A 24022-nucleotide genomic window follows, 5' to 3' on the forward strand; every position below is an offset into this window, starting at 1 on the left:
CTCTCACAATTTCTTTTTCTACATTCTGGTTACTCGAGGCTGACCAAAAAAATCATGTTAAAGCCGAACAAATTGTGTCCTGTCCAGCCAGGACAAAGCTAACGATTGTATTAACCAGAAATGTTTCGTCTAGTTGTTCACCTTGTGCCCTTCTCACTATCCTTGCAGACACGTCCTTGTCCTTCAAGTCCTCCCACGCGACAAATCTTTCCTTCTTTTTCGAAATAATATTACCCAGGAATTTGTGAAGTTCATCAACCATAAGCGCGAGTGTTTTCTCGGACTCTGTATTGAAGAACTTTTTGGCCTTCCACATCAACGGTAAGGTACTATACCTAAAAGTGCTCAAATTTACTGCAGTTTTAAAAGCGTCAGCAAGAGGGGTTGGTGGCAGAGAAAGTAATAAATGCTCAGGATTAAACCCAGACCTGATCTAACATACAAAATCAAATGTGAATCGACAAAATGTATCCTGGAGATCAATTGTAGATGTTTTTTCTGCATTACTTAAAAAGGGGACAAGACGACCCGAGAGTTCTTCCTCTACTACAAATAAGCATGAAACTCTTTAGGATCGAAATCATGGCAAAAAAATTGTCTTTGTGACTTCCACTCCGAGCCATCAGAGAGGAAAATACCCTTCCTAAATAAGTCTGATAAAGCTTCTATGAATATCCTCTCTTTATGGTAGTTATTGAAGCGCATCTTGTCAATATGCTTGACATTGGAAGGATCTTTAGTGCATACGACATGTCTTCCTAAGGGCAATTCAAGTGTATATGTGGAGGAAGATAATTTGTCGAATATTTCACTAGTCCACTGGATAATCCGCTTGCGATTTCTTATGAATTCCAATGAGGAACCAATTAAGGAATACGATTTGGGGTAAAACTAATTCTTCCTTGAAGCGACAAATAATAAAGAAAGAAAAAACAACCCCACAAAAGTAGAAAACACCAAATAGTAGCACGACTCTATATCCATGGCTAACATAGATCTAACTAATATAATTTCACTTACGTTGCATAAAACCTAAACTCATTTTGAGTATATAGTTATACACAGTGGATAACACATTGTGCAAAAAGAACCAATTGAGGCTAAAAATAATATCTCTCTGATCTCAACTACAATTGTCACAAATGACAACAAGAGAAATTAAGGTATTGCTGCTTTCAACTACAATTTTAAATGAAAATAAAAGATGGTGATGGTCTTTGCTTACCTTGGGAAGTGTGTTAGGATTTTTGCCTTGATTTTCTTACTATATTTAAGTTTACTTTTTCTTAGAAGGAAAATAAAAGTTACTATAATTACTTTTACTTTTTCTGAAAGAAAAAAATATAATTCTTTTTTATATTTGGCTAACCTTTTTCTTGGAGGAAAGGTTTTGAACATTTATAATAAAAGTTACCATAATTACTTTTACTTTTCCAGAAAGAAAAAATATAATTCTTTTTCATATTTGGCTGACCTCCTTCTTGGAGGAAAGGTTTTGGACATCTATAAATAGAAGACCCCTTCTCATCCCATAACACAATAGTATCCACAATGTAGTCATTAAAGAGTCTTTGTTTAGGGGGAGATTTCTCCCAATAGATTTAATGTTTTTGATATTAGGTTTTACAATATGTTGGTCGATTGGCCAAAACATATAATAATTTTATGTTTTTTTAGTATTATTTTTTGGTCGTCTGATTTATTGTCTCAAGGTTTGCAAACATTAAGCTTCTGCATGACGCACTCTCAATTTCGAACCCAACAAATGGTATCAAAGCCCACGGTTCAATAAATCGATGGTCCAATTGTTGAATAAAGTTGCAATCAATTTGATGATAATGAAGATATATGTTCAAAAGCTACATGTGGAGATAATTGTTAATCATATTTTCAACAATCCTGTTGTCACATATTTGAAAATAAAGCTCACTTTTAATCCTGCAAAAGGGCTCCAATATTTTTAACTCGAAAAGGGCTCATGTACTTTTAACCCAGAAGCTTCAATTTTTAAAGCATGTCAAACAACAATGATATATGAAGAATATATATGAAGAACGAGGATCATGCACAAGAAAAAGAAGGATCAAGAATATTTTTAAGAAAATCAAGTCAAAAATGGGAGATTTGTTAGGATTTTTTCCCTGATTTTCTTACTATATTTAAGTTTTACTTTTTCTTAGAAGGAAAATAAAAGTTACCATAATTACTTTTACTTTTCCTGGAAGAAAAAATATAATTCTTTTCCATATTTGGCTAACCTATTTTTTAGAGGAAAGGTTTTGGACATCTATAAATAAAAGATCCTTTCTCATACCATAACACAATAGCATCCACACTGTAGTCATTAAAGAGTCTTTGTTTAGGGGGAGATTTCACCCAATAGGTTTAATGTTTTTGATATTAGGTTTTATAATATGTAGGACGATTGGCCAAAACATATAACAATTTTATGCTTTTTTTTTGTATTGCTCTCTTTGTCGTCTGATTTATTGTCTCAAGGTTTGCAAACGTTAAGTTTCCGCATGACTCTCTCTCGATTTCGAACCCAACAAAGTGCACAAATAATTATGCAGCCTTTGCTTGATAAGTGATCAGAAATTCTTATTTGGTGTGTATGCAGCCTTTGCTTGATAAGTGATCAGAAATTCTTATTTGGTGTGATATTATTCGCTTTAAATCAAACTCAAACCTCTCAATTCGTCTACGTGTAACCATTACAATGATAGGGATTAATGATTAATATGACAACAATTGCATTTAAAGCTCTTTCGTCTCCATTTACCATTTTGCACACTGATCTCGTAAAGCAATTAACTAGTTTACATACGCAAATGATAGAGAAAGAATTATGATAAATTATATACACGTTAATAAATTTATGTTCTTTATTTTTATTTATTAGTTGTTTACTATTTAACAACTAAAATTATAGATTTAAACTTTATGGAAGTTTAAAATTCTACAACCACTCATTTGAATTACATTTATTTATTAGTTTACGCCTTACAACTATAAATATCATTTATTAGCTTTCATTATAATTAATACTCATCAATATGAATCTATTGCCTTACATAGCAAAGCCACAATAATATTTAAATTACATTGTCAAATGACAAACTTGTAATTAAATCGTAATACGTGCTATTTAGTCTATATACACACCAATTTTTGAGAGAATTAATTTACATACAAACATTTAAAGAGCAAAAATAACAGAAGCTAGTATTGTCTTTTGACTTTGATGAAATGAACTCAACCATATCTCCCATCCACCCATATGTACTCTCTTCTTTCTTTTATGCATTTCCCTACTTCAAATATTCCACCGAGAAGAACTCTAAAATGACCTTAAAAGTGCTTTAATACAAAATCACGATACATTACATTTGCTTCAATGCATCAATTGCCACCACATCTAGAAACATCTTAATGATACTGGTAATTCTTAAATGCCACCACTTGAGTAAAACTGTCATGAATAAATTTTAGCAATAGTAAGCTTTTAGCCACAATAAAATATTTTAAATAAAATATTGTCGCTAAATATTTTTTTTTTTTAGCTTCAAGTCATAAAACTTTGTGGCAATAGTTAAATGATATAGGCATATTTTTTTTTTTCTATAACATACTTTCATAGCTAATTATTAATTTTTGCCACAAATGAAATTTATTGTAGCAATAGTAATCTTTAGCCATAGTAAATTATTTGAAATTAAATATTGTGGCTAAATTATTTTTGCTTCAAATTCCAAAAAATTAGTGCAATAAGTTAAATATACATCCATGGAGTTTTTGCTATAATAAAATTCAGTAGCTAATTACTAATTGTAATGTGTTTAACTTCTCGTAGCAATAATGATTATTTAGCCATTAAAAAGGATTATTTAAAATAAAATATTATAGCTAATAAATATTTTGGCTTTGAGTTTCAAAAAATCGTGACAATTGTTAGAGTAATAATAACTATACTCTCTCCATTCTTAAATAAGTGATACTTTTAGTTTGGGCACGCCCCTTAATAAAACTATTCATTCCTATAAATTAAAGATACTTTTAGTAATGTATCATTGATAAATACCTTGAAGGGTGTGTAATTCTTTAATAATTTCTTATTTATGTAATTTAAAGAAGGATAAAATTGAAAGAACGTCGTTAATGTCTTATTAATTATCTAAAACATAACATATTTGAAAACAAAATAAAAAATGTTAAAACACTTATTTGGAACGGGGGAGTAATTATTTATCATGACTAAATGATATGGCCACAAATTTAATATTATTATAAAATTTTGTAGTAAGTAATTAGATTTCACAAGCTGAAATTTGTTATTGCAAAACTAATTTAGTATAATTAGAGATATTAATCGTTTAATTCGAATCAATATTACTTGACTACTTGCGAATTTTAAGTATAAATTCAATAAATATTAATTTCTAATTAATTTGGATTAATTAATTATATTGAACTTAAAAATAATTTCATTTAGTCTTACTAAATCTTAATCTCAGTCAAGTACTTCCAAAATTATTATTTGACTCAAATTTATTTCACCCAAAATAATATATTTACAATTCTGATGTGGCTTAAGATATTAATTGATTGATTTAATTCAATTTTACAATTTGTAAGTCTTAAATATAACTTAGATAAATGTTTGATCATGTTTATTTCAATAAACTAATCATGCCAAATTTAAAAAAAAACTTACTATCAATCAAACTCCATCCCTATTTTTAGAATTATTACTTGATTTGAATTTAATGTTTTGAAATAATACTTTTAAAAACTAAATGTAATTAGAGGAGTTTATCTTTCAACTTGATTCGATTTTATATGATCTTACTTTTAAATTTCAAATATAATTTAAGTAAATAGGAGTGTGTATAAAAATCAATTAAATTTCAAATAACAAAACAACATACAAAAAAGAAAAGAAAAAGTAATGTACATACTTATAACCTTAAACTTATTATTAGTTAACTTCTTAAACATATCAAGTTAATGTTTTATCGTATTGCAACATATTATTTTAAATGTTAATTGTACTGTTTTGGGAAAAAATATATACAATCAATTTTTTTTTAAATTTGTAAAGAAATTTATTTATATTTGATACTTTATAGTTTTAAAATAAGTGCAATTTGTTTTTTAATATTTATGAACTTATTTTTTTTAAAAAAAAATATTCATGGACACATCAAGAAATTTCATTTGAGTTTGAACTTATTTATTGGGTTTGGGGATGATTTTTAAGTTTTTAATTAATTAAATTTCAACCAATAAAAAATTGTCACGTATTAAATAAAAATACTATTTAAAAAAAAAGAATTTGTTAAAAAGAGGGTAAAATAGAGTCATATAGGTGGATGAAAGGGTATTTTAGACCCCAAAGGTAGAAGAAGGATATTTTACGATTATTTTCAATACTCGAAGGATATTTTAGGCCCCCTCCTTAAAATATGTAATATGAGTTTCTTTTGAATTTTCTATTATTGAAAGTTTTATTTTATTTTTACATATTCTACTCTAAAATTGAATTTTTAAGCCATATAATGTATATAATTATTTAAATTTTAAATTCAAACTAAAAAGCTTCAATTCAAAATTCATATTTCTATTTAAATTCAAATTGAAATAATTGGATGTTATGGACTATGATTCCACAATAATGTAACACTTTAATTTGAATTTGAATACATATTGTTTACATAAAAATAAATTGAATTAAATTTTTGTTTTAAAAAGAAATCTATCGTAAAATAATTTTCAAACTTGAAATTTTTTTTTTGGTGATGAAACTTGCATTTATATTGTTTCCCGTCTTATAAATAAATTAGATAGATTTTCGAATATTGACAATTTTAGTTTATATGATTTTGTCTATTTTAAACTTGGCATTTTAACTTACACTACTCATTTTAAGTTCATATAATTTTATATTTTTAGTTAATACAAAAAATAGTAATGTAAAATTCATATTCTTGTTTAAATTTAAATTGAAATAATCTAATATTGTTAAAGTATGAAACCACCATAATAGAGTATTTTACCATTAATTTGATTCACGTTGTTACTGTAAAAAAAAAAAATGAATTGACATTTTTTTTTTGAATTTTCTATTTTAAAATGATTTTCAAACTTGAATCTATGGTAATTGACATTCATCATTACAAATATTCTTTTGCAATTCTACATAAATTATTAGATAAATTTTCTTATATTGATTATTTTATTTTATTTTAAATTTGACATTCTAATTTATATAGTTCATTTTAAAATTCATATACAATCACAAAAAAAACATATCCAATATAATCACAAAGTGAAGTTCGGAAAAGAGTAGAATATATATACATACCTTATTTCTACTTCAATAGTAAAAAAATTATTTTAAATTCATATAATTATTGTATTTATAATTCAAACTAAAAAAAGTATTACAAAATAATCCTCACTATAAGTGAATATTATTAAATTAAGAATTTATTGAAATGTGAGAGTACATAAAAAAAAACTAACAATATCATAGCGAAAAAAGTTGAAAAGAAATAAAATATTTAGAATTATTTATGTCCCATAAATCATTGACTTTCTCTACTAACATAAAAGAAAGCATATATTCTCATTAAATAATTTTCTTTGTTATGTTTTTTTTTTAAAGGTACAATTGTTATATTAGGTATTTACATAATATTAATAGCCTATGTAAAAGAGAAAGCAAAAAAATATGCATTTTAGTATATTAGGAAAAGGAAAACAATTTTACGAAAATAAAAAAGGTAAAGAAAAGCAAAAGCCAATTGGCCAAAAGAAAAAAATCAACCGCCACACAAACCCCAAAATTTCTTCCCATTTATATCCACCCAAAATCTTCCCCCAAAAATGAAAAATTGGTCCAAAATTTTAAAACCTAATTTTTCATTAAATAACCCTAATCCCACTTAACAAACACAACACTCCCTTTTCCCTCTCCTCCCTCCATGCTTTGTGTCCCTAACTATTTCTTTTCAATTTTGTTTGGTATTTTTATGATGTATAATTGATTAATATTTAATTTTTCTTTTGTAGGTTTTACAACATGAATTCTCTAAATAGATGAAGTAAGTTTCACAATATGAGTATCGTATTGGATTGTATATATTCTTGTTAATTTGAAGGTAATATTTTGTCCGTGAGTTTAAAAATTAATATCTATTGCTTATGAGATTACATTGAACATATTTTTGTTATTGTATTGAAATTTGAAATTTATATCTTTATGTTTTAAGAAGTTTAAAAAATCTACAGATTTGTTTACTTGTTTGATTGCTTTGTATTTTTCTTATTTGTATTTGTTAAAAATTTTAGTAAAAGAATTACCTAAGAAATATATTTTTCTCCTTGAAGTTCTATATACACACACACTTGCATATATAATTAGTTGTTATTAACGTTCTTGGTGCTAAAGTACTTTACCATTATTGATAGACATACTAATGGAATAAGAGCATATAAATGATACATTAAGAGGGTTGTTGATCAAGTTGAGGTGCTTTTGAAGACTACAAAAGAAGAGATAGTAGACGATGTTGCTTTGGACTCTTACAAAATGGCGTCTCAAAAGAATTCTATATTGTGACTATTCTCAAAATTGTAACATGTAATTATAAGTAATTTGTCAATTGCTTTAGAATCTCAAAACTAAATTTGTAGCTATATTATGTAACTTTTCTCATTGACAAAGTTTGTAGAAGTTTTTTTCATTTGTAGTAATGGAATTGTTGATTTTTTAAAAAATATTTTTATCTATATTATAGAAATTCTTGTAATTAATAATATTTATGAAAATATTCTTCAATTTATAGCAACAAATTTTTGTAGCTTTATATAATTGTAAAAAATATGACTATACATATTCATTTTTCATAGCAAATTAAAAAGCAGCTATAATTTATATATTTCGTGGTAAAATGAATGAATTCTTAGCTATGTACAAAATGTTTGTGGCAAATGCTTCATTTTATAGTTACGAATTTTCTAACACGTAGCTAAATGTAAGGATTGTTATTATGAGACTAAAACATAAATTAGTCACAAATTTTGAATTTTCGTAGCAAAGTCTTTTGCCACAGTAGAATATATTGTTGCTATAATATAAAAAATTGCTACCGGTTCTAATTGTCATGGCAAAGAGTAAAATTATTTGTTATAAGTATATATTTTGTAGCAAGATTTTTTGTTTTTACCATCACAGCTACAACATAACTTTTTCATAGCTGTAAGTATTTGTCCTTAGCCACAAATCATGAAAAATCTATAGCTAACTTTTAGTTACTTCACTTCTTGCTACGAATGCTACGGAAAAAGAATTGTGGCTAAAGTGTTTAGCTATGAAACTTTACATATTTAGCTATGATATATTATGTAGCTATATATGCATTATCTATATATGCATTTTGCTGTAGCACATCCCACTAGTAGGTAAGCCGATACCGTAACCCAGAGTTATGACAATGGGTTATCTCGGTAAGAACGTCCAATATGGACTCTATGTATGAACACAATATATAACAACAACATTTCACAACTAAGGACAACCGATATTCAAACACAAATCCCATGACCTGATAGTATTAATACAAGAGTTTCTAAACTTGACAAGAGAAATTTACAATCTCTGAATCTAAAATGTCTTAAATAATCTCATATATTTGTCTCGAAAGTAAAAGACAAATAAGGATAGAGGGGAAAGAGGGCAAATCGATCTCCAAGAGCTCACCCTGTCTCCAAATAGTCAACTCACACGAACTAGCTCAACGGCGGTAACTAGGACCTGGGTCTGCACGTATGAGTACCAAAACTCGGGTACTCAGTAGGCATCATCGACCGACTGACAAATATATTGTAAGTACGATATAAAGTAAGACAATAATCTTAAAGTCACGGGATAGGATCGAACCCGAATCTTCTTTGATACCACTGTAACAACATTTATACTACTAAAGCAATTACATGACATACTATCTCTATATACTCCATAATCTACATAACATACTCATTTTGAAAACATAAAGCCATATACACAATCGCAAAGAATCTACTTGCCATAATCATCATCAACCATCTTTAGAACATAAACACAAGAACTTACCACGATGTCGCATACCGCCGAAAAGTACACAAAAAAGAGCACAACAAAGAACTCATCACGGCGTTCCATACCACCGGAGAGTACACAAAAGAATACAACCAATAATACAATAAAGCACAACTACTTTATCAATTTACCGAAAACCGCGGGTAGCACAACCCCGCCATGGCTCATTACTGAAATCCACTTTCAAATATCCATGCCGTAATTCAACATAAAGAAAGCAACATTGTCGGCATAGGCATGTAATCATTAATTCTATAATTCATTGAAAAAAATACCGCAAAGTCCATACTAATTAACCTTATTTTTTTCAAAAGTCAAAAGATTACAAGTCTTAAAATCACTAGTCATCAAATTGGGAAAACTACAAGCTACCCATAGTATAGGTCATTCAACTATCATAATGACATTCTTTAACTAGCATCATCATGACATGAGTTATCAACTAAGTCATCTCAACTTCACATGTTAGGAGATAATTTAACTAACCATCACTCAATACTAAATCCATCATCACTAAGCTTGTCACAACCTTAAGGACTAGTTTCCATATTTTAATTAAGTAAAGTCCACCAACTAGTTTACTAGGTTTGTAGGTTTCAAATAATAATCATATATTTTAGAAGTAGCTAATTATTGCATAAGTCACCTTACTAGGCAAGATTTCATAATATAACATCTTATTCGAGTCAAGTATACATATTAGGTTAGCCCCTGAATTTTTATGCAAGTTTACACATAACGCTAAGACTTAACTCAATATTTGGCATAAATTTTCTCTAGTAGCTAATTTAGCATCAACAAGAGTCACACCTCTTATATAGTGATTTGGAACAAGAAACGAATAACAATTTATCAAGAGAGACCTCATGATTCAAGCACATAGGCGGTTGGCCTCACACGGCCTAACCTTACAAATATCAATGCATATAAGTAAATTTGCCCCACATGGCATCATAATATTTTTACCTCTTCCAGATTCACCGGGCATCATCACAATATCAACATATTCCTCCGAATTCATCAGGCATCATCATAATATCAACATTCCTCCGGACTCGAACCGAGCATCATTATAATATCACAAATTTCTCCGGACTCGAACCGAGCATCATTATAACATCACATATTCCTCCGGACTAGAACCGGACATCATCATAATATCACAAATTCCTTCGAACTTGAATCGGGCATCATCATAATATCACATATTCCTCCGGACTCGAACCGGTCATATCATAACATCACAAATTCATGCTCTAAACCACTTTCATCAAGATTTAAACACCCTTCAGTGGTCAAGAGAATAGTCATCCTTTTATTATATTTTCAGAAACATCATTTCAATAACAACATATTCCACATGCTACCAAGGCAAAGCAATTGAGAAATGTTGATTTCAATTATATGGAGTTTTCTATGAATGCAACAAGGTTTAGTGGAGGAGAACAAGGACTCGTCTTTTCATGAAAGTACAAAGACAATTGTCTCAAAGATACCATATGTTTCATTGTAGGTAAACTGTTCCATAATAACACATGCTAAGAGGCAAGAACGTGAATGATATCTACATTATAGGGACAAATGTATCATGGAGCAGGGTGGGTCGATTTCGCATGCTTGTTAGGGAGACCATTAACCACCGATTTCATGTGGAATTATACATGCTTAAAATACTACAGTAGGTATCAACACACAATTCTCGTGTACAGAGAAGACCAAATTGCAAAGCTCACATTTTCAGCATACAACAGAATCAAAAATCAAGCTTCACCCTAGGTCAGTATTCCACTGCATAAAAGTACAGATCCAAATGAACCAAGTAAAAATATTTGATGAGAGTTCAGGCGTTCTAATTTACTTAGTTCAAACTTAAGGTGGGTCAAGTTCCACTTCTAAATTCCGAGAATGTCAAGCTTACTAACACATGTCTAACTTTTACTCGGAATTAGGCTAAGTCATCCATACCTCACCATAAGGGCTTACAATTCCTTTCTAGTTCTATAGGGAAAGTCTCTTCAAGAATCCTTCCTAACTCAACCCAACACCAAGGTCATCTCCTATCTAGGCATTATATAAGTTAATACACCCCTAAGGGTAGAGAAGTATACCATTCATATCTATTTAGAACAACTATAGTGTTCTCACACTAGTCATGAGACCACAATTAGACTAACCAAGGTCCTAGACTAAGGATCAAGTATCATACCTTACAAATCCATGGCCTATAGCAATTAATGAATCCCAAGTTCACCATTTAATCAACTATCGTCTAAATTCCCTGTCCAATCTCGCAAGATATCAATGATTACATTACAAATAAGCTCAATTTATACTACAGGTAAGCCTAACCTACCTTGAATCCAAGCAACTCACGAACCAACATGCTTTCCTTTCCTTTTCGAGAAGCTTCCCCTTCCACAAGCAATGCTATCAACAATATAATCTAAGCATTATAACAAGAATGAAAATACCCATTATAGCACCATTGTGCCATGGGTTTCAAATGGACACCAAAGCCCCAATCAGGTTTCACCCTTGGAAAGGAGTTTCCAAGATCAACCCACAGCCTAATTATCTTTAGGGAGTTAAAACCTTCAAGTAATTTGAGTCAATCACTCCATTTTGAGGTTACAATTGACCCACAATGATTTAAGGTTTTGAGTCAAGAAATCATGAAATCAATCTCAAATTAGAAGAATTCTTACCTTAGATTTGTAGCAAAAGAATGGATTACACAAGTTACTAAACTCCTAATCAACCCACGAGACCAATTTTTGAGTCACCAATCTCCTATGGCTGCTAGGGTTATAATAGAAATGAAGAATGCCTAAAATCTACCAAAAAGACCCCTTTTATACGATTTTAGATGGGCCCGCAAGGTCAAAACTTATTTTTGACCTCCCGGACTCATTCAGACTCTGTTTTTCACAAACAAACTATGTAACCCCACTAAATTCGATATTCCGGACGCATTGGTGAAGTCAAATTTTCCATTCAAGGTCATTTAGGTCACTTGTAAGTCCCACACCCATATATTTTAATTTTTGACTTTTTCAACTAATGGGTCGAAATGAGTTCGGGTGTTGTGGGAACTGAACCAAGGGTCTATCTATCCTAAAATCGATATTACATAGCTGTTGGCGTAGTCGAAATTTGCATCCGAAATTATTTTACTAAATTTTTCGCTCAGCGGCCATTTGGAATCGACGAAGACTTCAAATTGGAAAAGTGTTTCTAAAAATCAAACGAACCGTCAGTTAACCGAACTATCAGTTCCAGCAAGTCACTAATAACTTGGGACGGCTATGGAGGAGCTTTATCAGCAAAAATAACCAAGAACACGACAAATGACCTGAAGGGTCATCACACTGCCCTTCTCTCTGTTGTTTCTTTCAGCTTCTAGCATGGTGGTTGCTGGTTAGAAGATCCAGACTTCACAAAATCGGCTTCAAGATTATTGAAAATAAAATTACTCAATATGATCATCCTTGAAATAATGGACCATATGTGGTTTGTATCCTCCTTATTATAATTTCAAAGGAAGCACCTGCTCACATGTAAATTAGAACTACTGCATTTGTTATACTGAAAAACCAAAAAGTTCACATCGTGAAGTTATCTAATCAAAATAATTATATTCATACAGAAAATTTGAATAAAACAGAAAAGATCGAAAGTAGACGTGTCATAAAATAATCCAATGGAACTTTTTAGCTAATGGTATCAGAATCTTTTGCTTGACTAAAAAAACATCCTATAGTATCGAACATCCACAAATGAATATTATGATAGAAATTCAAAAACCACGAATATTCATGTAACTCAAGTATAATAGCAGCATACCAAAGTTGACATTGACTATTATTCAGTTATATGAATAATAGAAACTATGCAAAGATTGAATTTCAAACATTGAATTCACTCTACACTATTTGGTAGCAAAATGACCAACATCAACAAACACAACATTAATTGGACCCTCCAGTTGTATCATTGGTATTATGTATCTATATGAGCAGTTTTTATAGAGGGACCATAATGAAGACTAAGTAAAACCTTACTTAGTAAGAGCAAGAGTAGAATGTTAACTAACGCTTTTGTTCTTTAGAATCAACTCAAATTCCATTAGATTTTTTTTATCATTTATGTCATGATTATTTTTTCTTGTGCGACAAAATCAATATTGTACTATCTTATTCTTAATAGCACAAACATGCTGGAAATAACCTAGTTGACCTGAATTCATTTGCTTACTCTTTCACCTTAAGCTCCTCCTTTACTTGATTTTGATCTACTTGTGGTTTGGCTCCTTCTTCTATGCTTTCAATCCTTCACCTACTATATGACTGTCATAATAACTTGACAGATTCATTAGTATTCATGCAGTAGAAGGGTGAAAAGCAAGAGTTAGGTAAATGCAATTTACTTCCAGGACATAGACCCTTATGGACCGATCCTTTTCTGAATTCCGCACATAGCAGGTTCTTTAGTGCATCGAGATGCCTTTTTTCATACCTGAAATATTCATTGTAACTTGTTTATCACATGCAAATCTTAACCCTTCAATCTGTCATAGTACATCAATTCGATAAAATACATACACATCAACACTTATTTTTTTTTAGTTCCATTCAACTATAATAATCAACGGAGTTTATGTGATGGAGTTATAGTGACTGTAAATTGTTTCGTTTACAAAACTTTATTTTTTACCATCAAGATCAAGTCCAACACTACCACAGAGAACATTTGTAATAAACTATGAGGAGATAAGAATCCCAAACATGGAATTGCAGCAATTCTTAAAAAATCACCACGTTTTCCACTAAATGTAATTTTAATAAAGTCCTCTTAAGTCTCTATATAATCCCTGCAAAATACATCAGGACATAACCCTTGCTCAATGATAAGAAGTAACTTTTATAATATGTATATTTCGTAGGACGTAATAAGTATACAATCTTACATTCACTCCTTTCTAATTTCAAAACCTCTTCAAGTACCATGATTTGTCCCAAGAAACTGAAAAGTTTGTCATTTTCAAGATTTAATATCATACTCTAAATAAAAACATGCACCTTTTATTAGTACAAAACATATCTCATTACATGTTATGATTAGGCTAAAAGAAAGGAAAGAGACTCCTACATTTGTGGGCTAGATATTGAAGTTGACATGCTTTGTAGCAGGTGAGCTCAAATAGAAAATGCTTCATAGTACCAAATCTAGATTAAGCGTAATAAGATAGATACATTTTTACCTATGAGAGATATCCGAAAGGCAAAAACGTTGATATCGATCTTATGCAGTTTGGTTCTTTTCCTGGAAAATTCAAAATGATATGCACCAGATTTATGTTGGACGCATATGAACTGTCATTCGTAATCAAACATGTTTCAATTTCTGAAGATCTTTGGATGAAGCTTATCTTCGTTGGTAACAATCATGATAGTATTTGCGTAACTATTGGATCAAGAGAGGAGCGGAGAGAAAATTGTGTGCTTTGGCTTGGTGTAAAATTTATCTAAGAATTTAAAATTACATCAACAGAAGTAATCTGCTTGCCATTAATAATTTAATACCAAATACAAAGACACGAACCATTAAAAGATTCATTATATTCTCTCAAGATTAAAGTATGTTTACAATTTATTTATCCAGACAAAGAACAAATTTGAAGCCCCCTCACATACGTAAAAAAAACTACTAACCCATAAAACAGAAAAGTAAAGTGCACTATACCTAGTTGGAGTGATTTTTCATCTCGTTTTTTGCTGGGAAACTTGAGAAGCCCCAATAAAGTCAATCGAGGAGAAAAATAATTGACTACAGGGAGAGAGAGATGGAGTGGCTTCAAGTTTTAACATTGAAATTATGAAACTAATCTGGAAGAAAGAGAAATTTTGAATTATATTTCACTGATTAAAAAGTGTAGGAAGTTTATGATTTCTAATGGGAATAAGATGAGGAAAGTTGTCATGGTTTTCAAACAACTCGTATGAAAAGAAAACATGTTAGTATATTTTTATAGATAAAATTTACAAAATGTAAATAACTTTTTTAATAGTTTTTTAAAATATTTTCAACAATAAATAATTTTTTTTGTGCAGGTGGTAGTGTTTGCTTCGGTTATTAGATATAGATAGATATAGAATAGAATAGAATAGAATAGAATAGAGATGGAATAAATATTTATAATTAAAAACATGGTTATATTTATTGTAAACTAACTATTTTATTTTATATAAAGTGAAATGATTCCTAAATATTAGTAAGTAACTATAGGTTTTGATTTTTTTGTAAAATAATTATGTAGTTGCTATATTGTTGGATAATGATTTTTAAACTGCCAAGTGTAGATAAAAACTCAACCATTTGGCAGTGCATTTTAATATTTTTCTTATATATTTTGAAAGAAGATTTATATTTTAATTTCTCTCTATATATAATCTTATTAGATAGATTATTAAATATTAAATGTTGTTTTAAAATGATCAAAATCTAAAAAACATACCGAGGTCAAAAATTATAAAAATAAATAGGAGCTCTTAATTAAATAATGTTTGTTTTATAGTTATTTAAAAAATAGTTATCTATTTAAAAAACTGCAACTATTAATTAACTATATAAATTTGAATTTCCTAAGTAAATTTAAAAAGTAAAATTAAAAAATAGGTAACTAATAACTAACCTAACTGCTTTGTCCTAAAATTTCACATGTTATTTTACTATGCTGCCACATGGCTTAATGTAGAGGCTTTGTCCTCTCTTATTAATAATAGGTCAAACTCATCGACAGCCTCCTGAACTTGACACGATCTTTCACTTTGTCACCTCAAGTAGATGTTGTTCACTTTTGACACCTCGTGTAGCCATAAAATATGTCATTTTGGCACCTTTTGTTGAATCAGCAAAGAGAGTGTATTACACTCGCTTTTAAGCTCGTTTGAGGGGTATTTTCGTAATTTTTAGGAGTATTTTTGTAATTTTACATCTTCTCTCCCACATTGTCTTCTCCACACCTATTTTTTAGCTTAACCTCCATTAATGGAGGTGAAATCAACAATCAAAATAAATTTCACTCCATTAACAAAATATTCACTCTATTAACTAATACACACCATAAACACCAAATAATACTCCTTCCATTAATCAACGGAACACACCCTCTAATCTCAACTCTCCACCATTACACCATGAACACACTAACAACAACCCAATGACAATCAAGATTTATTACACATCATAGCAATAAATCAAGACTCAATATAAGTAATTTCTCACTCCGTTAAATAAACAAAGATATTATTCACACTCTTTTTTTCCATCCTCGTCTCCATCCATTAGTTTTTCAGTATTTTTTTTTCTTAACACAATTAATTTTTGCTCCATTAATTTTTGGAGGTCAAGCTCACAATATCATGTGTTTACTCTTTCTTGCTTTATTATTGTGTAATTGGAGACTTGCATTGTTTTTTCAGTTCCATATTCTTTTTCTAGCTCCTTCCACTTCCAGCTTCACTCCTTCCCATGTCTCTCAAATCATTCTTCAAATTCACTGTATCTGAAATTTCCATGTCTCTGCTTCCCATGTATCTAAAATTCTAGTTCCAAGCAACTCCCATTCGTATTTATATTTTCTTTCATTAATTTATTTTCTAATTGAACACTAACCTCATCCTTCTCCGTATTTTTCATCATGTATTTGAAATTCGTGAAGCTATTAATGTAGATCTATTATTGTTAGAAAATGAGGAGGTATGTTTATCATTATTGAAAAGTTCAATCTCCATTAATGGAGGTTTAAGCTAAAAGAAAGTTGGGTGGAGAATACAATGTGGGTGGGTGGGTGGGTGGGGGTTGTAATTATTTAGGGAATAAAACATGTGTCATTAATTCATTGAATGTAATTGCCACGTATTTTGGCCTTTAAAAAAAAAACTAATTTTGTGTATATATAATGATGTGGCAATGTAAAATTAGATGGCACAAATTAATTGATCAGGTAATCCACGTTGGCAGTGAGTGTGACCCATGCACCAGAGCTGATGTCGAAAGGTGTCAAAGTGACACACTTTATGTTTACTTGAGGTGCCAAAAGTGAACAATATCCACTTGAGATGTCTAAGTGAAAGTTCGTGTCAAGTTTAAGGGGCCACCAATGAGTTTGGCCTTAATAATATATAGATATAGATAGATGTATGATTATCCATCTTAAAATACAATGTGGAGATATCCTTACATATTAAAAATGTGGTCTCCAATATATTTACTCTTTAGTATTAGTGGATGTGAACTTCAAAATCAGAAATTTGAAAAATTTGAGATTTTGTTATCTATAGTTTGGCAATAAAAATGTTCTTGTAATAACATTCAATTTAGATTATATTAATTCTGTATAGCAACTTATTTCATAGATTAAACACTCGTTAGAAGCATTGTTACCGAATAATATTGTGCGTATACCTCACAAAATAATAATTTTCTCACAAAGCTATTAATGTATGATTATCTATCTTAAAATACAATGCGGAGATATCCTTACATATTAAAGATGTAGTCTCCAATATATTTATTCTCTAGTATTAGTGGATGTGAACTTCAAAATCGGAAATTTGAAAGATTTGATATTTTGATATCTGTAGTTTGGCAATAAAAATGCTCTTGTAATAAACAATCAATTTAAATACACTGTGCATGTGGCTCATAAAATACTGTGCATGTGGCTCATAAAATAATAAAATTGTATCCAATCCATCTTAAATATTTATTGTCACCCTTATTAAGATTTGTTTGTAGTTATCGTATTTAATTCTTATTCATTACAATCATGTTTTCATAAAATCTTTATCATTCTAACGAGTTTATAAATTCGCACAAACTGAAACTAATATATATAATAAATATGAGATATATATTTAGATTAGTACCCTTATTCACCTGTGCAACTACCCAACCTTTGTGAGCTTCACGCTCAAGCTTCTGCAGTAATGGAAGCTTCGAGTATGGAAACTAACATCCCAGAGAATGAGAAGGAAAAGAGTAACTGTCAAATATGTGGAATGCAAAGCTTAGCTTTGTTGTATTGCATCAAGAGGTATACATTGTTAGGGTTTTTGTAATGATTTTCTTACCAAAATTAAGTTTTATTATTTTTGGAAGGAAAATAAATGTAACCATAATTACTTTTACTTTTCCTAAAAGGAAAATATAAAAATCTTACATATTTGACAAACCTTTTTTTAGAGGAAAGATTTTGAAACTCTATAAATAGAAGACCCTCTTCTCATACCTTTAACACAATAGTATCCACAATATAGTCGTTTAAAGTCTTGTTTAGGGGGAGATTTTCTCCCAACAGTTTTATGTTTTTTTTTTAATATTAGTTTTTATATGTAGGTCAATTGGTGTAATCATAAATAATATTATGCTTTTTTAGTTTAGTTTTGTGTCATCTGAATTATCGTCTTTATGGTTTGCAAACTATTAACTTTCGCATGACACCCTCTCGATTTCGAACCCAACATATATTGGATAGTTATGTTACTAACACACATAAGTCTACAACAATAAAGATTTTTAGCAGCAATAAATATACACTTTAACAAAGAGTGCTAAAATTTTTACCGGCATTAGTTAATTATCACTGTATCTAATGTTGATATAGGCATTAGGGAATTTACAAAGAATGCTAAATTATAATTATCACTAATAACTGCATCTATAAAAAATAATTTTCACTGCAATTAAGCCTTCTCCATTAACTAATTGGTGCTAAATATTTTTTTTGGTGCAGTGTTCTTCCTTTGACAAGAAACTGATTTGAAGGGGATCGAAGATACGTACTGCAATTTCTTCTCTTTTGATATATGAGTTCTAAGCAGGGGCGGATCTATGTAGGTGGATTGGGGTGCCACAGCACCCGCACTTCTCGGTTGAAACACTATATATTTATGTGTATATTTGCATATATGGCACCCACACTACAAAGCGAGCTGACGGTGCAAGTGGTTGGGATGACTGGGTTTTACCCAGCAGCGCGAGTTCGAATCCAGCTTAGGACTCTTTATTATCATTATACTTTCTGCTTTCTCATTAACAAACAAAATGCAGTTATGTAAAGTAGAACCCTTGATCTCTTTTAACAAAAACCTTAATGACACCAACTAGGCAAGCCTTCATGCTATACCAACTTTTGTTGATATATATAATTATAGTTTACTTTGTGAATATTGACTCCACTATTCTAAAATGTTGTACGGAGTATACGTTATTGTTCAAAACAGGGTGGCACCCGGAGCTTCCAAATCCTGGATCCGCCTCTGGTTCTAAGTATTTTCATTTGTCAATATTGGTATGGTTAATATGTTGGGATATAAAAGAGAACGTAAAAAACAGAGAAAGTATTTATCAGAAGTTGTTTGATTGCAATTAAAATAGCTGCAACAGTGGCATATTAAATAGACTTACAACCAACTAGTATTAGATAAAAATAAGCAACTAAAAGATTAGTGGATAAACATGCCCACTACTTCTATCATGCTAACTAACTGAACTAAACTAGCACTACTTTTACTAGCTAAAAACTAGGAACTAATTGACAGCTTTTGAAGCATTAATCAACACTCTCCCTTGCTTCAAAGCTTGTTACTCCCATCTGCAATTTGAAGTACTCATGCTTCCCAACTGGAAGCGCTTTCGTTAGAATATTAGCAACTTGTTCATTTGTGCCACAATGTTTCAAGACAATGCTTCCACTTGCTACCAGATCTCGTATGAAGTGGTATCGAATGTCAATATGCTTTGTCCTACTGTGAAATGCTGAATTTTTTGTCATTGCAATAGTTGCTTTGTTGTCACAGAAAATTTTAGTTGCAGTAGCCTGCTCCTGAAAGACATCAGTAAGCAACTTCTTTAGCCAAACCGCTAGACAGGATGATGCAGTAGCAGCAATATATTCTGCTTCGGACGATGACAAGGCCATAATCTCTTGCTTCCTTGAACTCCAGGATATAACACGTGAACCAAGAAAGAACACATATCCAGAAGTACTTTCTCTGTCATCTAAACACCCTGCATAATCACTATCAATGAAATCAAACAATCTAAAATCTGATGTTTTAGAGTACCAAATTCTAAAATCAGTAGTTCCGACAATATATCGTAAAATCCGCTTTACAACCCCAAAATGATGCTTTTTTAGGTTATGCATGAATCTAGAAACCACACTAATAGGAAATTCTATGTCGGGCCGTGTGTCCGACAAATAATTCAGACCATCAACTATTCTTCGAAAGCATCGAGCATCCGCCAAACCCGTACCATCATCAGATATGAGTTTCTCATTTACATTCATAGTGTAGAAGCTATCTTACACCCCAACATATTAAATTTCCTAAGAAGATCAGTTGCATATTTTCTTTGCGAGACAAAAATACCATCTAAACTTTGTTTAATCTCAAGACCAAGAAAATATTGCAACAACCCCAAGTCAGTCATTTCAAACTTTTTCATCATGAAAGACTTAAATTCAGCAACAAGAGATTCACACCATATAAATCATATCATCTACATAAAGACACATCACTAAGAAATCAGTTTTACCTTGCTTCTTCACATAGAGAGTTGGCTCATTTTTGCTCCTTTCAAATCCATTCCCCAGGAGATAAGAGTCGATCTTGCTATACCATGCCTGGGGGGCTTACTTTAAGCCATATAAGGCCCTTTTCAACCTGTACACTTTACTTTCTTGTCCGCTCATAACAAAATCTTTAGGTTGAGAAACATAAACTTCTTCATCTAGTTCTCCATTTAAGAAGACAAACTTGACATCAAATTGGTAAACTTGCCAAGAGAGTTGAGCAACAAAAGCTAAGAGAGTTCTCACCGTTTCAAAGCATGCAATGGGAGAGAATGTTTCATCAAAATCAATCCTTGATATTGTGCATATCCTTTTGCAACAAGCCGAGCTTTGTGCTTCTAAACCGATCCATCAACAGAGTACTTTGTGAGATACACCCATTTCAGGCTAATAACGTTCTTTTCTTCTAGTAAATTAACTAATTCCCAGGTTTCATTCTTTTCAACAACTTTGATTTCTTCCACCATTGCTTGCTGCCACTCTTCCTTTTTAGCTGCTTCTACATAATAAATAGGATCTGAAATAAGAAAAGAAAATTGACCAGAAGTATATATATTATTAGAGTATCTAGGATTTGTCTTCCTGTCCCTTGTTGATCTTCTAAGTGGACTTGGTTCTGCTGAAGATTCTTCAATTATTTCAGATGTTACTGGTGCCGACTGTTCAGCAACAGGTGACTCGAGTGTATCATCAGGAACTAAAGAACCTGTTAGTCCTGAAGTAACTCCATTATTCCAAGTTCAACTTCTTGCCTTGTAGAACCTAACATCCCTGCTTACAATAACTTTGTCACTCTTCGGTTTATACAATTATATGCTTTGGATTGAGGACTATAACGCACAAAAACACATTTTTCTGATTTTACATCAAGTTTGAGATGAGATGGAGAAGTATCCAAAGCATATGCTAAGCATCCAAAAACTTTACATGGCTTACCCGTGGCTTCCTGCCCTTCCAAGATTCATATGAAGTTCGATTCATGACTATCTTTGTTGGTGAGATATTGATAAGATACACCGCCATCGCCACTACTTATGCCCAAAATTTCATTGGAAGTTCTGCTTCTTTCATCATAGTTTGAGCCATTTCAACCACTGTCCGATTCTTTTATTCGGCTACTCCATTTTGCTCCGATATGCAAGGTGTTGCCAACTCCTTATGAATACCATCTTTTTCACAAAATTCATCAAATTCTTTAGAAGTAAATTCACTATCTCTATCCGAATAGATAGCCTTTAAAGAACACTCACTTTGCTTCTCTACTAATGCCTTGAATTTTCTAAAATTCTCAAAGGTCTCAGATTTGAACTTCAAGAAATAAATCCAACTCATTCGACTATAATCATCAGTAAACAACAAAAAATATCGACTTCCACCTAAGGATTCAATACTTATCGGACCACAAACATCAGCGTGCACAAATTCAAGACAACTTGAAGCCCTCCAAGCCTTGTTTATGGGAAATGAGACTCTAATTTGCTTTCCGTAGACACACCCTTCACAAAAATCAAGACCATCAATTTTAGGTATCCCAACAACCATATTATTTGGACCCAACAATTTTATTCCTTTAACATTCAGATGTCCATACCTTAGATGCCATAAACTAGTATCACTAGATTTCGCAACTAAAGCAGAATTTTGTACACTAAAAACTTCTAAAGGAAACATATGATTTTGTGTCATGGAAATGGTTACAATATTTTGCCCAGATTTTTTATCATAAACAGCGCAACCATAATCATCAAACAAAATAGAGTAACCACCAGGTATCAATTGCCCAACACTTAATAATTATGAGCCAAATTAGGAACATACTGCACATCATGTAAGAGTTTTACGTTACCCTGGGTGGTTTTGATAGAAATTGTACCTTTTCCTTCAATCTTCATTGGCTTGTTGTCTCCAAGTTGAACCTCAGTTTTCTGAGATTCATCAAGTTCTTTAAACAGTGACCTCGTTCTGGACATATGGTTTAGTCACCCACTGTCCATGAACCACACTCCATCAGGACCATCATCAGTAGAATATTGAGTCATGAATAACTTACTTCCTTCTTCAACTTCCTCTGTGAAATTTGCTTGCTTTTGGTCGTCCCTCTGCTTGGTCCAGCAATCAACTTCTATGTGGCCCAACTTCTTGCAATATTTGTACATAATGTTGTTTCTGTTTTGACATTGGTCACCGAATTGGCCTCTTCCTCCATCATTTCCATGACCTCAACCTCGGTGACCACCTCACCCTCTGCCTCGGCCACCTGAATATTCTGATTTTCCTTTGTGAAAAGACTCCCTCTTTGCCTGAAAAGTTTTCTCCTCCACCTTTTCATAGGACCTACTAATCCAAACTTCATGGGCTAACAATGAACTCATTAATTTATCAAAAGTATAAGTAGAAAGGTCCTTAGATTCTTCTATTGCAGCAACAACATGGTCAAAGATTTTTGTTAGACTTCTCAACACTTTACTCATGACAGTTTCATTATTAACATTTTCACCATATGTTTTCATGTGATTAACAACCCCAGACACCCTAGACATATATTCCTGCATAGATTCTTTATCTTTCATGGCCAAAATTTTAAACTCAAGACGAAGTGTTTGTAGTTTCACAGTAATTACCTTCTTGTCGCCCAAATACTCTTGCTTTAGAGTTTCCCATGCTTGGTTGGAGGTTGTTGCAGTTGCAATTCGGGGGGAAATTTCATTATCCAATGCCGATTGGATGAGAAATAGTGCCTTTGCATCTTTTTCGCGAGTCTCCCATAGTTGATCGCTAGGTTGAGCCGGTACCGGATTTGGCTCAACATAACCTCTCTCTACCAAATCCCATAGCTCCTGGGACTTTAACATTGTCTTCATTTTGAGGCTCCAGAGATGATATTTCTTTCCTTTAAATATTGGAATTAAGGGTTGAGAAGATGAGTTGAAACTATTGCTTGCCATGGACTGCTCTTAATTTATCGCTCAATTTTTTTTATCGTTGCTTGTGCTGATATCAAAAATATTATTGGGATATAAAAGAGAGCGTAAAAAACAGAGAGATTATTTATCAGAATTTGTTTGATTGCAATTAAAAGAGTTACAGCAGTGGCCTATTAAATAGGCTTACAACCAACTAGTATTAGCTAAAAATAAGCAACTAAAAGATTAGTGGATAAACATGCCCACTACTTCTATCATGCTAACTAACTGAACTAAACTAACACTAATTTTACTAGGTAAAAACTAGGAACTAAT

General features: G+C 31.3%; 2 protein-coding genes across 2 annotated transcripts; both read right to left on the minus strand.

Moving 5' to 3' along the window:
• Positions 1-52: 52 nt before the first annotated feature.
• On the minus strand, positions 53-18775 carry LOC107846114 (cytochrome P450 94A1-like). The gene is made up of 4 exons (XM_047400284.1): positions 18770-18775; positions 18083-18154; positions 11496-11585; positions 53-433 (listed from the first exon to the last, which is right to left on the minus strand). The coding sequence occupies exons 1-4, from the start codon at positions 18773-18775 to the stop codon at positions 53-55; spliced, it is 549 nt and encodes a 182-aa protein (XP_047256240.1).
• Positions 18776-22762: 3987 nt separating this feature from the next.
• Positions 22763-23635, minus strand: LOC124888999. Its single transcript, XM_047400285.1, has 2 exons — positions 23025-23635; positions 22763-22949 (listed from the first exon to the last, which is right to left on the minus strand). The coding sequence occupies exons 1-2, from the start codon at positions 23633-23635 to the stop codon at positions 22763-22765; spliced, it is 798 nt and encodes a 265-aa protein (XP_047256241.1).
• Between the last annotated feature and the right edge of the window lie 387 nt (positions 23636-24022).

This window comes from Capsicum annuum, chromosome 11 (genome assembly GCF_002878395.1).
Source record: "Capsicum annuum cultivar UCD-10X-F1 chromosome 11, UCD10Xv1.1, whole genome shotgun sequence".
NCBI lineage: Eukaryota > Viridiplantae > Streptophyta > Magnoliopsida > Solanales > Solanaceae > Capsicum > Capsicum annuum.